Source organism: Abramis brama (assembly GCF_963993115.1).
Source record: "Abramis brama genome assembly, chromosome: 8".
Taxonomy (NCBI): Eukaryota; Metazoa; Chordata; class Actinopteri; order Cypriniformes; family Leuciscidae; genus Abramis; species Abramis brama.
The window spans coordinates 21715128-21730653 of record NC_139970.1 but is presented as its reverse complement, the minus strand read 5'-3'; the positions used below and the strand labels follow the sequence as shown (position 1 = coordinate 21730653).

Sequence of the window (15526 nt, the reverse complement as noted above, 5' to 3'; positions counted from 1 at the left end):
TCTGTTCGATCGGTTGCTTCCATTGATCCATTGATGACTTCCACAAATAATCAGTTTTTCTTGAATCATGAATTTTCTTCCATTCAGGTACCGCTGATGTTGTTGTTGTTGTAACAAGACAGCGATCTTCTGCCAGGAACATCAGGTCAATCTTCTGCTGTCCAGAATCAGGTGGTTTGTCTTCGTCTGGCATCTCAGCTGAGACCTGTCCACTATGGGTGACCCTAGCAGTAGTTGTTAAGTACCAGTGGCGTAGCTCTCAGCATCACTGATGCACACAAGCCCTCACAGCACGTCAAGCTGCAAACCATGTGAGGGACCCTAACCTTCCCTAACCTGCAGTAACTGCTTAAAAGCAACCGCATATCAACCAACCACTCAGAACATCCTGACAACCACATAGCAATGCATGAAAAACCACTCAGAAGAGTCCAGCAACCGCAAAGCAACACGCTAACAACCGCGCAAAAAACCTTGGCAAACGCATGTCAACACACAGGAAACCATCCAAAACATCCCAACAACCGTGTAGCAAAACGCTAAAAACCATTTAGAACAACCTATGAACAGCATATCAATGCTTTGACAATCACCAAAAACATCCTGACAACCTCACAACAATGTGCAAAACTCCTCTAGAAAATAAAACTTAACGTTACTCATAAAACTCTAAACTTACTCTACAAAATAAAACTTACTCATAAAACTATGAACTTACTCTGTAACTACAGTGAGGAAAATAAGTATTTGAACACCCTGCTATTTTGCAAGTTCTCCCACTTGGAAATCATGGAGGGGTCTGAAATTGTCATCGTAGGTGCATGTCCACTGTGAGAGACATAATCTAAAAAAAAAAATCCAGAAATCACAATATATTATTTTTTAACTATTTATTTGTATGATACAGCTGCAAATAAGTATTTGAACACCTGTCTATCAGCTAGAATTCTGACCCTCAAAGACCTGTTAGTCTGCCTTTAAAATGTCCACCTCCACTCCATTTATTATCCTAAATTAGATGCACCTGTTTGAGGTCGTTAGCTGCATAAAGACACCTGTCCACCCCATACAATCAGTAAGAATCCAACTACTAACATGGCCAAGCCCAAGGAGCTGTCCAAAGACACTAGAGACAAAATTGTACACCTCCACAAGGCTGGAAAGGGCTACAGGGAAATTGCCAAGCAGCTTGGTGAAAAAAGGTCCACTGTTGGAGCAATCATTAGAAAATGGAAGAAGCTAAACATGACTGTCAATCTCCCTCGGACTGGGGCTCCATGCAAGATCTCACCTCGTGGGTTCTCAATGATCCTAAGAAAGGTGAGAAATCAGCCCAGAACTACACGGGAGGAGCTGGTCAATGACCTGAAAAGAGCTGGGACCACCGTTTCCAAGGTTACTGTTGGTAATACACTAAGACGTCATGGTTTGAAATCATGCATGGCACGGAAGGTTCCCCTGCTTAAACCAGCACATGTCAAGGCCCGTCTTAAGTTTGCCAATGACCATTTGGATGATCCAGAGGAGTCATGGGAGAAAGTCATGTGGTCAGATGAGACCAAAATAGAACTTTTTGGTCATAATTCCACTAAACCTGTTTGGAGGAAGAAGAATGATGAGTACCATCCCAAGAACACCATCCCTACTGTGAAGCATGGGGGTGGTAGCATCATGCTTTGGGGGTGTTTTTCTGCACATGGGACAGGGCGACTGCACTGTATTAAGGAGAGGATGACCGGGGCCATGTATTGCGAGATTTTGGGGAACAACCTCCTTCCCTCAGTTAGAGCATTGAAGATGGGTCGAGGCTGGGTCTTCCAACATGACAATGACCCGAAGCACACAGCCAGGATAACCAAGGAGTGGCTCTGTAAGAAGCATATCAAGGTTCTGGCGTGGCCTAGCCAGTCTCCAGACCTAAACCCAATAGAGAATCTTTGGAGGGAGCTCAAACTCCGTGTTTCTCAGCGACAGCCCAGAAACCTGACTGATCTAGAGAAGATCTGTGTGGAGGAGTGGGCCAAAATCCCTCCTGCAGTGTGTGCAAACCTGGTGAAAAACTACAGGAAACGTTTGACCTCTGTAATTGCAAACAAAGGCTACTGTACCAAATATTAACATTGATTTTCTCAGGTGTTCAAATACTTATTTGCAGCTGTATCATACAAATAAATAGTTAAAAAATCATACATTGTGATTTCTGGATTTTTTTTTTTTAGATTATGTCTCTCACAGTGGACATGCACCTACGATGACAATTTCAGACCCCTCCATGATTTCTAAGTGGGAGAACTTGCAAAATAGCAGGGTGTTCAAATACTTATTTTCCTCACTGTATATACAGTATTTACATAGAGGTCCCGCTGTGTGATACTCCGGGCTCGGTGTGACACTGTGATGACTCAGTGTCTGGGCTTCTTTTATTCGGGGTTCCTCAGGCAGCTGAACTTCACTGATGTCCGTGTGGATTCGAGGAGCGAAGCCTCTGCTGGTTGTGGAGAAGCTCTCAGTGATCCGGACACGTCCATCAGGATGCTCCGTCTCCACCAGTGAAGGGCGGTTGAGAGCCTCCCACAGTCGCTGCTTGATCTTCAGTCCTAGTTTAAGGCTGTAGGGACGCTGCCGGCCACTGGGCGTCTTCATCATGGGCTCCACCACAGAGCGGTAGATGTCCTGGTAGGCTTCTACGCTGTAGCTGAGGATGGAGATAGGCTCATCCTGCTGACGCACATCCACTGAAGAGACTGAGACTGCTGGACGGATGTCAGGAAGGACAGCAGCGTTCTTCCAAACCTGTGGGTCTTCGAGCTTTGGCAGAGATGCAGCTGTAAGTGTGATCTGACCTGACCAACGTTACAGCCGCCAGCTGTGGAAGCTCACAGGGGTCCGGACTGGAAGAGACGTCCTCCACCAATCCCCTCAGGCGTGTGGGAAGAGCCCTGGTTCTTCTTGACCGACGCTGCTCCATGATAATGAATCAAGAAGAACTACAAAGACTGGAAAAATCACTAAGACTTACCAAATTGTAGAGTTGTGAAGAGCTTGCAGCAAGTGCGTTCAGGCTTCAAGGCTTCAGAAACAGTTGTGTTGATTTTTAATCTACTGGACTGACATATAATGTTTAGGATCATTTAAAGGTAGGGTAGGTAGGAATTTTATAAAAAACTTTTTTCCAAATTTGTTTAAACTTTCTATATATATCAATACATAATTAAAATGTAAGTACTCTGAAAAAAAAGAGTATAAAAATCGAGTGACTCTAGACCGTTTAATCTGTATTAAACACAGCTCATTACTTCCATTCGGGATGAAACAAAGGATTGGCTTAAAACAATGGCAGAGAAAGAGCAATCAAAAATTCACATTACCGGCATATAGCGAAGGCAAACAAGGCAAAAAAGGAAGACAATAGGCTACTAGAAAAGGTAATGAACAAAAAGTCTTTGGATAAACAAAGAAATAAAACGCGTGTCAATATCCTCGGACCCATAGTTGCACGGCCTCTTGCACGACCTCCTCTGCTTCGCCCTCGACCCCGGACCATGTCCTCGAGCTGACGATGCGGTACTTGTCTCTGGAGTTTAGCCCTCATCAGAGTCAACAGTGCTTTCATCATGGAAACTCTTACATGCAGAACACCATATGTTATGAATCTTACACGAAATTCATCTTCATCACAGTGTAACTGATGGTAATGGAAAAAACGTGTATGAATGCAACCTGTTTTTAGCTTTGCCTTATAGATATAACTAGCTCGTTAGCGAATCAAAAAATATATATTTTAAACTTTACCAATATCAACATGCTAGCTTGATAGTGAGTACTAAAATACATCTTATTTGTTTATATTCATAATGATAAAGTTAGATTTTTTTTATTACATGTGATTCTGACATGATGTCACTACATGCACTGCGCTCCTTCCTCTCCGCTCGTCTCAGGTAAATGCATCTTCCGGTCGGAGTCGCGCGTTCATGTGTTTTGGGGGCGTGGCTTTGGAAGGAGCCCAGAAGGGAGGGGGTGGAGTGAATGGAAATAATGAGCTGTCTTTAAAACAGCCGTGAGAGGTCTACAGACACTCGATTTTTATACTTTCTTTTTCAGAGTACTTACATTTTAATTATGTATTGATATATAAATAAAGTTTAAACAAATTTGGAAAAGAAGTTTTTTAGACAATTCCTACCTACCCTACCTTTAAATGTAAACAACACTTGATATCAGCAGTAAGTCAATTAGAGCAGCGCGAGCTCTATGTTACATGTATTATATGCTTCTCCAATTACCATTATCATCTTCATTTATTCCTCTATGTACAGAGATGGGCATAAATACATGGAAATGTATTTAAAATACAAATACTGTGTGAAAAAATGTATTTAAATACAAATACAAAATACTGTGTGAAATAATGTATTTAAATACAAATCTCTGCCCTTTCTTTCTTTCTTTCTTTCTTTCTGGCAATTACAAATAAATTTATGCAAAATAGCAGCCATTTATATACTTATTTCTAGTTACAATGTAGTCTATTACTTGTGGTGAACACTATTAAAAAATCCATACTGTATGTAAAACTGTGGGAACCTTTTCTGCTATCTAGCAAAGAATATGGATGGGCGATATGACCAAAATCTCACAGTAACAATATCATGGTTTCACAATTCTCAATATCAGTTTTGATTCCACAGCATAAACTGAATTTTAAACTCTTTTGAGTTTTTTTTTTTTTTTCTTTTTTTTTTTTTGGCAGGTAGTCCAATGCTTTTTAAGTAATTTTATGATTATTTTATGTAAAGTTTATTTGTTTCTGTAAGTTTATTAAAATTAGAAATTGTATCTAAAATTTAAAATTAGAATTAATTTAGATTCATTTGACACTATTTACCCCTTTTTGATTATTATTTTTTATGTACAATAAAACTAAAAGCTGAAGATTTTTGTGGAGTATCATTCATCAGTGCTTCTTTTCCATTCCAATGTTCCAATAAGTCCTGCCCACTAAAAGCTGCACGGATAAATTTGCTTGTAAACCCCACAAATAGGCCCATGTAAACGATTTAGAAAAAGTTCATCAGTTCAAACTTTATATCATCGCTATGATATGTAGTGTCACATCACCCAGCCCTAACATGCAGTAATGCTTCAAACACATTTGACAAAAATCAACTATTGTTTCTTTTATTCTTTCATGTTAACTGAAGTGAATAATGCACTATTTTAACTTTAATCAACAAGTAGAATTGATCATGACATTCTCACCTTATAAAAAAAAAAAAAAATCGCTGATCCAATGTTGAGCTAGTGAATGTCTGAACTAGTTGACGTACAAAATCAGTACCCTGATAAAGAGGTTGACTGACAAAAAGTATTTTGTATTTTGTAAAAGTATTTTACAAAAATACTCATCTTAAATGTATTTCAATACAAATTACATTTGATTTTTTCCAAAAGCTTTAAAATACAAAATAGTATTTTGTATTTCAAATACGTATTTTAAATACATGTATCTGATTCTGAAATACTGCCCATCCCTGTGTATGTATATGTATGTATGGTCAGAATTAATGGCACCCCTGGTAAATATGATAAAAAATGGCTGTAAAAAAAATAAATCTGTTTATTCTTTTGATCTTTCATTAAAAAAAAATCGCAAAAATCTAACCTTTCATTGAAGTAAAAGAATTGAAAGTGGGGGGAAATCACATTATGAAATAAATGTTTTTCTCCAAAACACGTCGGCCACAATTATTGGCACCCCTAGAATTTTTTACGAGTAAAATATCTCTGAAGTATATTCCCATTAATATTTACCTTCATTTAGCACACCAGGGTGACTAGGAACATGAAATTGTCCAGCTATGACTTCTTGTTTCACAGGAGTATAAATATGAGGAAACACAAAGGCCAAATTTCTTTAATCATCCATCACAATGAGTAAAACCAAAGAATATAGTTCTGATGTGCAGCAAAAGATTGTTGAGCTTCACAAAATAAAAAGTGGCTGTAAGAAAGTAGCTAAATAATTGAAAATCCCCATTTTGACCATCAGGGCAATAATTCAGAAGTTCCAATCAACTAAAGATGTTACGAATCTGCCAGGAAGAGGACGTGTGTCTATATTGTCTTAATGCACGGTGAGGAGGAAAGTTTGAGTGGCCAAAGACTCTTCAATAATCACAGATGGAGAATTGCAGAGATTACTTGAGTCTTGGGGGCCAGAAAGCCTAAAAAAAAAAGATCAAACAACCCCTACATCACCACATGTTGTTTGGGAGGGTTTCAAGAAAAATCCTCCTCGCTTCTCCAAAAATAAACTCCAGCATATTCAGTTGTCAGACACGACTGGATCTTCAAACGGGACAGGGTTCTGTGGTCAGATGAAACAAAAAAAGGGCTTTTTGGCAGCAAACCCAGCAGATGTGTTTGGAGCAAACAGGGATGAAGAGTACCCCATGCCTACAGTTAAATATACTGCTGGATCTTACTGTATATGTTGTGGGCCTATTTTTTTGCTGGAGGTCCTGGACTTCTTGTTCAGATACATGGTATTATGGATTCTAGCAAATACCAACAGATAAAAAATGAAAACCTGACTGCCTCTGCTAGAAATCTTATACTGGGCCGTGGTTGGATCTTCCATCAGGGCAACGGTCCAAAACAAACATCAAAATCAACACAAAAATGGATAACTGACCACAAAATGAAGCTTCTGCCATGATCGTCCCAGTTCCCTGACCTGAACCCCATAGAAGATGAGTGGCTGAACTAAAGAGAAGAAGCACCAACATGAACTTGTGAATCTGAAGGATCTGGAGAGATTCTGTATGGAGGAATGGTCTCTGATCTCTTGTCAGGTGTTCTCCAAACTCATCAGGCATTATAGAAGAAAACTCAGATCTGTTATCTTGGCAAAAGGAGGTAGCAAAAAGTATTTAATAACAGGGAGCCAATAATTATGGCCGACGTGTTTTGGAGAAAAGCATTTATTTTATAATGTGATTTACCCCCCACTTTCAATTCTTTTACTTCAATGAAAGGTTAGATTTTTGCGAATTTTTTGAATGAAAGATCAAAAGGATAAACAATGCAGATTTATTTTTTACAGCCATTTTTTATCATATTTACCAGGGGTGCCATTAATTCTGACCACCACTGTATATATTACTCATCTTTGTGTGTATGTAGTGGTGTTTGTTAAGGCCAGCATCACTGTTAGGAACTGGGTTCATGAATGAATCTGTGTGTTGAAATTCATCTTTAAAGTGAACATACCATTCTTGCATTGACTCATTTCTTTTGTTCACTAAAGTGTCTTATTTTGTTCAGTGCTCAACTGCTCTGGTGGCTTCTCCTGCCTCCACAGACTAGAGCACAAGCCGCTTTTATTGGAGCACAGCCTGTGAAGAAGCATTTGGTTGGTTGTGAATCTACTAAATAAATCTGTTTGAAGTCTGATTAAATCCTGTTGGAGAATGAATATTCAGATGCACATACATATAGTTTTTTACATTTTTATTTGTTTTATTTTTCATCCTTTTCTTGTTCTTTTTCTAGCCTGGTAAATGTCCAGTAGCTGACCAAATAAAACAAAATATCTGCTCAAATTATAAAATTAATTCTGTTTTTAACCTGTGTCTTGATTTTGTAATTGCAGACACCAAGGGCGAAAAGAAACTAGTTTCTTTTTAGAAACATTGAGCATCTGAAAAGAAGAAAGCAAAGACACATGGTAGGTTACGCTAAGATTTATGTAGTGATCGTCAATCTTTACTGCCATTTGATTTTTCTCCTATAACAAAGAAAATGAACAAATAATTTTGATTTATTTTAAAGCGTGCAAGTATATGCTTTGTTTACTGTGTTATGTTTGCTAACTTGCAAATCAATAGATATTTATTGTCTGCATCCTCTAATATCATTGTTGGCTAGTTAAATAATATAATAATTCATAATATCTAGGTCTGCAACTAACGATAATCCATTAATCTGTTGATTATTCCTTCACATAATCTGATAAAAAGGCTGATTTTATTCTATATTTTTTACAGAAAAAATTTGTATTCCACATCTAGCTCTAAGCACTGACAGCGTTTAAAGCAAATAGAATATGTATGTATGTAAGTACAGTATGTGTTTGTATATGTGGTGCTGCATGAAGAAAATTGTCATCATCATCAAGTTAAATGATTTTTTTTATTTTTTATTCTTTATAACGTTTTCTATTTTTACTATGTTTATTACCTCATGAAGACTAATCTGGATTTTGATGTTTGCCCATTGTCTTTCACTAACAGATATTTTGGGTCTTTTGATTTTTCACACTGCTAATCATAATTAAATTACCTGCTTGTCTTTTTAATCCACTAGCTGTTATGTAACTCAAGGTCTGTGCTGTGATCTTTCACACCAATATACTTTTATTCTACTATAGTGTCAATTGCCAAATTGAACTACATATAAAATATGAGAATACACCTGAACAAATCTCTCATCTTGTTAAAAAGACAAACAGTAGAGGGCGCTGCTCACTCAATGTCAGTGGCTCTCTCAACTTCTACAACTCCTTCCTTCTGTGACTGATTTCACCAAGTGCAACATGTTCCTGGATCAACATCTTTGTTGATCCTGGAACAACATTCCCATCAACCAATCAGGTTTGAGGGACAAGTTTATTTTATGTGAAGTGTAAGCTTACAACCAGGGTTAGGTGCTTCTACATGTTATTCATCAATTCCCTCTGATTTTAGGGATAATTATGGGAAGGGTTAGGTTTAGGGGTATGCATAGGGCTAGGACTAAATTTTCAGACAGAAATGAAGAAAAATCCAGTTTGAGCAGGCGCAATTCAAAAGTGCTGATATGAGTCATATGTCATCTGAAATGATGAGAGCAATCCAGCAGATTTCCACATGTGGCAGATTGCTCACCTATTAGAGAAAACTGCACATAACTGAAATACTAGCTGTAAGCGCTGGTGTGGTGAGGGTTATGAACCCAAAAGAAGGAATCACAGCACATCTTTGAGTGTGTCCTCCTCAGCCAAGCCAAGCAGCTTTAACAGGGTGAAATAGGAGAAAAGCCAGGGACGGGATATATCCTGCGTCTGCTCCAGCCCTTCTGCCTCCACAAAAAGACCCCTGTGAAACTTTAACTGCTGCTCCAGTGCTGCCCTCTGCCTGTCATAGAGAGATATACACTTCACATAAAGCTCCTGCAGTTTGAAAAATAGCAATATTATACTGCAATATTATATAGAAAATTGTAAGGAGATTTTTAACCAATGCAATGAATGCTGACCATTTTAAAGGCACACTATGCAGTTTCCATTTTTGTCAAACAGCGACACCTAGAGTCGCTGTGGAGTACTTGTATTTAACGTTACTGTCGTAAACACCACTCACGCAGAGCCGTCTCTACACTCTTCCGACCGCGCTTTCTTCGTTTTCTTTGTCGACTCTGTCATGATTCATGTCTGAAATGCGTGCTAGTGTCTTCCATTGAGGTTGATTCATATGTTGTTGATGTATGTGACGTCGTGCCCCCCCCGCTTTGCTATCGGGATGATTCGCCCTACTACGAGTGTGTTAACCATAAAAAATTTTTCCAAGCTGTTACATTTAAGGAACAAATCTTGCATAGTGTGCCTTTAATGCATGCTAGAGCTGATCTGTATCAAAAATCTAAAAAAAATACAATAAAATTGGATCCTTCATGTGAGAATGCTACGCAATGTAAAAATTTATAAAATGTCAATAATGAGTAATTACATCATAAAGCCATTTTCCAAACCGTGTTTTACCTTACCCTAAACCACAATGGTGAGGCTAAAATAGTTATTTATATTTTAGAGCTTTCTCAGGAGACTGCATACTTTCATCATTCATGTACGCCATAGCCGTAAATAAAGGAAAGAAGGTCTGGGGGGGATTCCAGAAAGCAAGTTTATCTTACCGCCAAACAAATCCTGAAGGCCTGAACTCTCGGAAGATTAAATCAAACCTTGCTTAATCGAGGCATGCTGGTTTAAAAAAAGTGTGTGGGAGTAAGTTTAGTCAACTCATGGTGAACACACTAAATATTCTCAACAGAGCGACGATTCAACATTAAATCACATTCTCTATCTAATGTCAGATTTGCCAAACTTTTGTTACTTTAATGGAAAGTGATTTACAAATGAGGAATAGTCTCAAGCGATTCCGCTTAAAGAGGCAATACACACGAGGTGCTAGTGATATAAAGTTTCAGACACTGTAAATGTTCTCACATGAAGGAACCTTAGTTGATGAAACGTTGATGGAGTTCTGCATGAACGTGTTTGTTGTAGCGTGACATACCTGGCAAACAGCTCAGCATGCAGTCTGGCCTCCTGTTCAACCTGCATCGCTGCCTTCTCCTCCTTTCTCCTCCTCTCATCAGCAGCTTTCCTTCTCTCCTCCTCCTCCTCCTGCTGTTTTCGCAGATACTCCAGTCTCTCAGCATCACCCATCTCTGACAGCTTCCTGCGCTCCTCCTCCTTACGAGCTTCCTCTTCCAAACGCTGGCGTTCCAGTTCAGCTGAAAATTAGGAAAGTCATTCATTCATTTGTTTACTTATTCATAAAGCATTATGCTTGCAGGATATTTACATTTTAATGTAGTAGGATGCATGATCAGCGATGTGTTCCTTCATCAAATGCACGCTTAGGGGATGTAATGCTGCACAGAGTCGTAGACTGTTGTGCAATAGTCTGCAGGTTTGGCATGTAAAGCCACCGTGAGCACCCTCTTAAATCATAAAATGACCAGTGGGACTTCCTATGGTTTCATTGACTACATGTACAAATAAAGGATACAAGACCGCAAGTGTGCTATTTTTGGGACACGGCCTTAGTACTGTGGTCAGTGTCGCTATTGTCAAGGCTGAAATCCAGACCATGGCCACATTAAAGCACAAACAGTTGCTCTGTACATATTAAATCACCAGTAGAGTGTTAACTAATGCAGGAATCAAGATTGTCACGTGTTAAGGGCCCCAACCAATTATAAATCATTACTACACTGATATTTACCAGCCTGCCGTTTCTCCTCTTCCTGTCTTTCTCTCTGGAGCCGTTCCATCAGCCTCCTCTTCTCCTCGTGTCGTCTTCTTTCTCGGTCCTTCTCTGCCTGCTCTCTCCTCTGTCTCTCCATCTCCTCCTCTTGCCTTCTTCGACTCTCATCTTCTTCTCTAATCTTCCGTAACCTGCATATATCACAGTGTTAGTTTCTTGCCAGTGTTTGCGGTATATTGTGTTTTGTTATGTTTCTAAAAAGCAGTAAACAGGTTGTACCTCGCTTCCTCTGCTCTCTTCCTCTGTTCTTCTTCCAGTTCCAGCCTCATCCTTTCTTCTGTCGCTTCTTTTTCTTGCTGTCTCTTCTTCTCCTCCTCTCTCTCCCTCCGTTTCTTCTCCACCTCCAGACGACGACGCTCTGCCTTTTCAGCCAGCGCTGCAGCTTTTTTGTCTGTTTGGTTAGTTGGCACCTCGCTGCTTTTAACCTAATAGTGAAGTCAATGGTAGGGTTATGAATAAGAGCGTACTTAAGCAACATCACACACAAACAAGAGTGCTGATATTCAGATGAACAGCACAACTGCAATGGGGATTTTACTTATTCAATGATTCAATGAAAAAAAAATTTAGTGCAAAATTTTGTGTTTCGAAGACCTCATTTTTCATTTATTTTCTGCATACGGTAATTGATTTTTACAATACATTTTAAAGAAAAACTTTAAAGGCCTAACTATGAGGTTGTTAATCAATGATATTTCAGCCTTCAATATTTCAACTTAAAATAAAAATCATGTTCAACAGTAGAATTTCTAGTGAAAAACTACATTACCCATGATTCTGCAGAGAAATCTCCACCAATCAGAGAAAGCAAATAGTACAAGCAAATCATGCAAAAAAAAAAAAAGAAGCTCTTTAGCGCCCATCCACTCCCATGAAGCTTTGCAAAAGACGTTATGGGAAAAATAATTCCAGAACCAAAGCTACTGAAAAAGTGGGCAGGCACTAAGGCACTCTATATTGAGTAAATTTCATTCAAGACACAGTATTTCCAATTACTTCTAACTCCTAGTGTGTATGTTTGCACTATCAACAAAAACAGTTCCAAATGAAGTAAAATCAGAGTTGCAGTTGCAACACTGTGCAACAAACAGTGGTGTTTTGTTTCTGAATAAGTCTTACGGTTAAGTGAACTATTCAATGACTATTCATTTCTGAATGAATCAGTATGCTTGAAAAAAATGGGTGAATTAAAGATTTGTTGGCTTATTTATAAAGTCAGTCACTTGTCGCCATCTACTGTAACTGCGGGCAGTCACTGTAAAATCCTCACCACTAATGCACTGACAGTCTGTTATAAATGGTATCTGTGTCCGAAATCGCCCCATATGCCCTTAAATAGGGCACTATTTGAAGGGACAGCCATTTGTAGTGGTGTCCAGACTTTATTGAGTGCACTCATTCAATCCCACAATGCACCGCAATAACGAGTGCACAACCGTTGTACGCTCAACGGCTAGAGAATACCCATAATGCACTGTGAGAGTCGAGCGCTGAATGAATTCCCGGCGCCTGCAGCTGAATCAAATCATCCATCCATTTTCCAAACCGCGCTGGTCCAGCGTAATATCATACAGGTATAAATTCCTTTTTAATTTGTTATTAAATTGTTTAATGAAGGTTTATATGCTAGTTTCCATGTTAGAGTTCAATATACATCTTTCATTACTACTGGGGCTGCCAGTTTGCTACATTTCAAATGATTATTATTAAACAGCAAGCACAAACTATACAAAGTCGGCAGTCCTTCCAGTGCACTCAGTGTCCGAATTCACTCACTCATTTTCATCAACTCCTTCAAGTAGACTATATTAGTGGAGTAATGTAGGTAATAGTGAATGAGGGTATGGGGGTGATTTCGAACACAGCACATTCGTATATCAGGGCTAGCCAACCCTGCTCCTGGAGGGCTACCATCCCGCAGAGTTTATCTCCAACTGTAATCAGACACACCTGAACCACCTAATTAAAGTGCTTAGGATTACTTGAAAACAACAGCCAATTGTGTCTGAGCAGGGTTGGAACTGAAGTCTGCAGGAAGGTAGCCCTCCAGGAGCAGGGTTGGCTACCCCTGGTATAGATTCAAACAAATGTCTAGCTGTTGAATGAGAAATACTCACATCCTTGCCTGTCTCAGATTTGGTGGGGTCTGAGGCAGGAGGGTGTACTGACTGAGGAGGCAGGTGGATGAGAGACAGGGTTGCTGGGCTGCACGGGCCGCATTGGGCTGCCACCCCCATTGAGCTGGTTCTGGTGGAGTTCTGTGAGAGTCTGTGTATGCTGGCATCTGAACGTGCTGTAATGAGTGAGTTCTGCGATCTTTGAGTGCTGTAAACTGATCTGGGAGAGTCTTCATGTGCTTCATGAGTGTCTGTACTCTCTGAGTCCGTATCAGCATCCATGTCGTCTCCAGAGTCAATATAGGTTTGTTCTTCTGTGCTCTCAGTGTTTTGTCGTTGGTCATCCGCTGTGTCGTGAGTCGTCACCTCTCTCTGAAGGGTCATCTGTCTCTCAGGCTCATCCACTGGATTTGTCATCCACTCAGCTTCTTGTGGCCGAGGTTTTCCTAAAACAAATGCATTGAAAATATATTTTCTTTCACATGTTCTTAATTTTTTCTGTTTATGAAATGTTTTCTGTTTAATTGCTGTCCTAATGAGTTGCCTCTAATAAACATAAATATACACTAGCCTACTGTTCAAAAGTTTGGGGTCTGTAAAATGTTTTTGAAAGAAGTCTCTTTTTTAAATAAAAAATACAGTAAAAAAAAAAAAAAAAGTAAGATTGTGAAATGTTTTCTATTTTAATATAATTAAAAATATATATTTCTGTGATGGTAAGGCTGATTTTTCAGCATCATTACTCCAGTCTTCAGTGTCACATGATCCTTCAGAAATCATTCCAATATGCTGATTTGGTGCTCTAACATTTATTATTATTATCAATGTTATCAATTATCAATATTTTTCATCTTTGATGGATAGAACAACATCTATTTGAAATAGATTTTATAAATTGTATAACATGATAAAAAAAAACTGTCGTCAGTTTTGACCAATTGAATGCATCCTTGCTGAATCAATTATTAGTTTATTTGAAAAAATAAAAAGTACTTACCCCAAATGTTAGAATTATACAGTACATAAAATCTGTTTACCGCAAAACTTCATGATGTCTTTAAATTCTGCCTACCTTATTTCAACATAAACTCACCAACAACAAATGCTGGTTGATCCTTTTTCTTCTTCTTTTTAACTTGAACTATTGAGTTCTGGGCTTTTTCAGGCTTTTCCTTTTCTTCTTCAGCCTCTTCAATTTTCTGTTTTTCTGTTTTCTTTTTCTTCTGCAGATTGAGAGCATACTATAACAATTATAATGTGTATAAAATAAATAAGAACATTTGGACTAGAATGTAACTCACTTTCTTTGAGGTAGAAGTGGGATCGTCGGGGACGCTGGTATTCTGGGTCTCAATGTCTTTATGAATTTGAACGGTCTTCCCCTTTGATGTTTGCTTATTAAGCTTTTTATTTTTCTTTACTTTCTCCACCAGTGTGTGTTGTGAATCTTCTCTTCCACCTGCGTTCTTTGAATGACCCGTGCTGTCAAAAATAACAACAAAGGATATCAAATATTAATGGGAATCAACTGGAGCACAGTGTCGGAAGTCTGGTGTTGGGGTTAAGATATAGCCCAGATGGAGTGAGGTAGGGAGTGAGAGAGATTTACTGATAAGAGCTCAGATGTGAAGCGATACCCTAATCTCCTCTCGGCTTTCTCACCGCTCACAGGGCCTGAGAAGGGTTCGGGCTGAAATCTGAGCTGCAATCAAAGAGCGCCGGAGACTGGGACGGATGGAGTGACGAGAGAGGAATGCAAACAGTGATTAGACAGGATATTAATGAGTCCCCAAAACCTTGGAGCCAGGCTGTTTGACCTCTGTCTGACCTCTGACTCGAAGTTGCAACCTGCTTTGTGTATGCCCAAAACATGACGGGAATGCAAGCAGGCTGATGATTGAAGAGGTAAAAACTGATGAAGCGGCGGAAAGCGAGAGGGAGGAGTTCAGGGGAATTAAAAGGACGTTTAGGGGATTGATTGTCCATTAATTAGATGAAGCACTGGGTCATATTTATTATTATAAAACTTTCTAACCCTCTCTGATAAACCATAATTATAAACTATAACTGCCACTTAACCGAAACAGTATTATGTTACTGTTTCACTCTGACCGGGTCATAATTTAGCACAATAATATAAACATTTGCAACATAATTCAGTCCCTTATGCATCATTTATTTGGAGAGATGGGTTACATTTGCACATTATTCAGGGAATTTATTGTCATTTGGCTTTCCGAATTCAAATACACAAGCATGGCAATCTTGCATACCGGTGCTGCACATCAGTACAGAATTTCTAAACACAAACACAAG

At 39.0% G+C, this 15526-nt stretch overlaps 1 protein-coding gene across 1 annotated transcript in view; it reads right to left on the bottom strand.

The window, feature by feature from the left end:
* Positions 1-7508: 7508 nt before the first annotated feature.
* kiaa2012 (KIAA2012 ortholog) overlaps positions 7509-15526 on the bottom strand; it is a gene marked incomplete at its 5' end in the record, with an annotated part of 31621 nt that continues 23603 nt past the window's right edge. The window contains 7 exons of the mRNA XM_084122467.1: positions 7509-9179; positions 10338-10557; positions 11052-11224; positions 11313-11518; positions 13211-13656; positions 14304-14433; positions 14512-14692. Coding sequence (XP_083978593.1) covers positions 9011-9179; positions 10338-10557; positions 11052-11224; positions 11313-11518; positions 13211-13656; positions 14304-14433; positions 14512-14692 — 1525 coding nt within the window. The 3' untranslated portion in view covers positions 7509-9010. The remainder of the gene's footprint in view (positions 9180-10337; positions 10558-11051; positions 11225-11312; positions 11519-13210; positions 13657-14303; positions 14434-14511; positions 14693-15526) is intronic.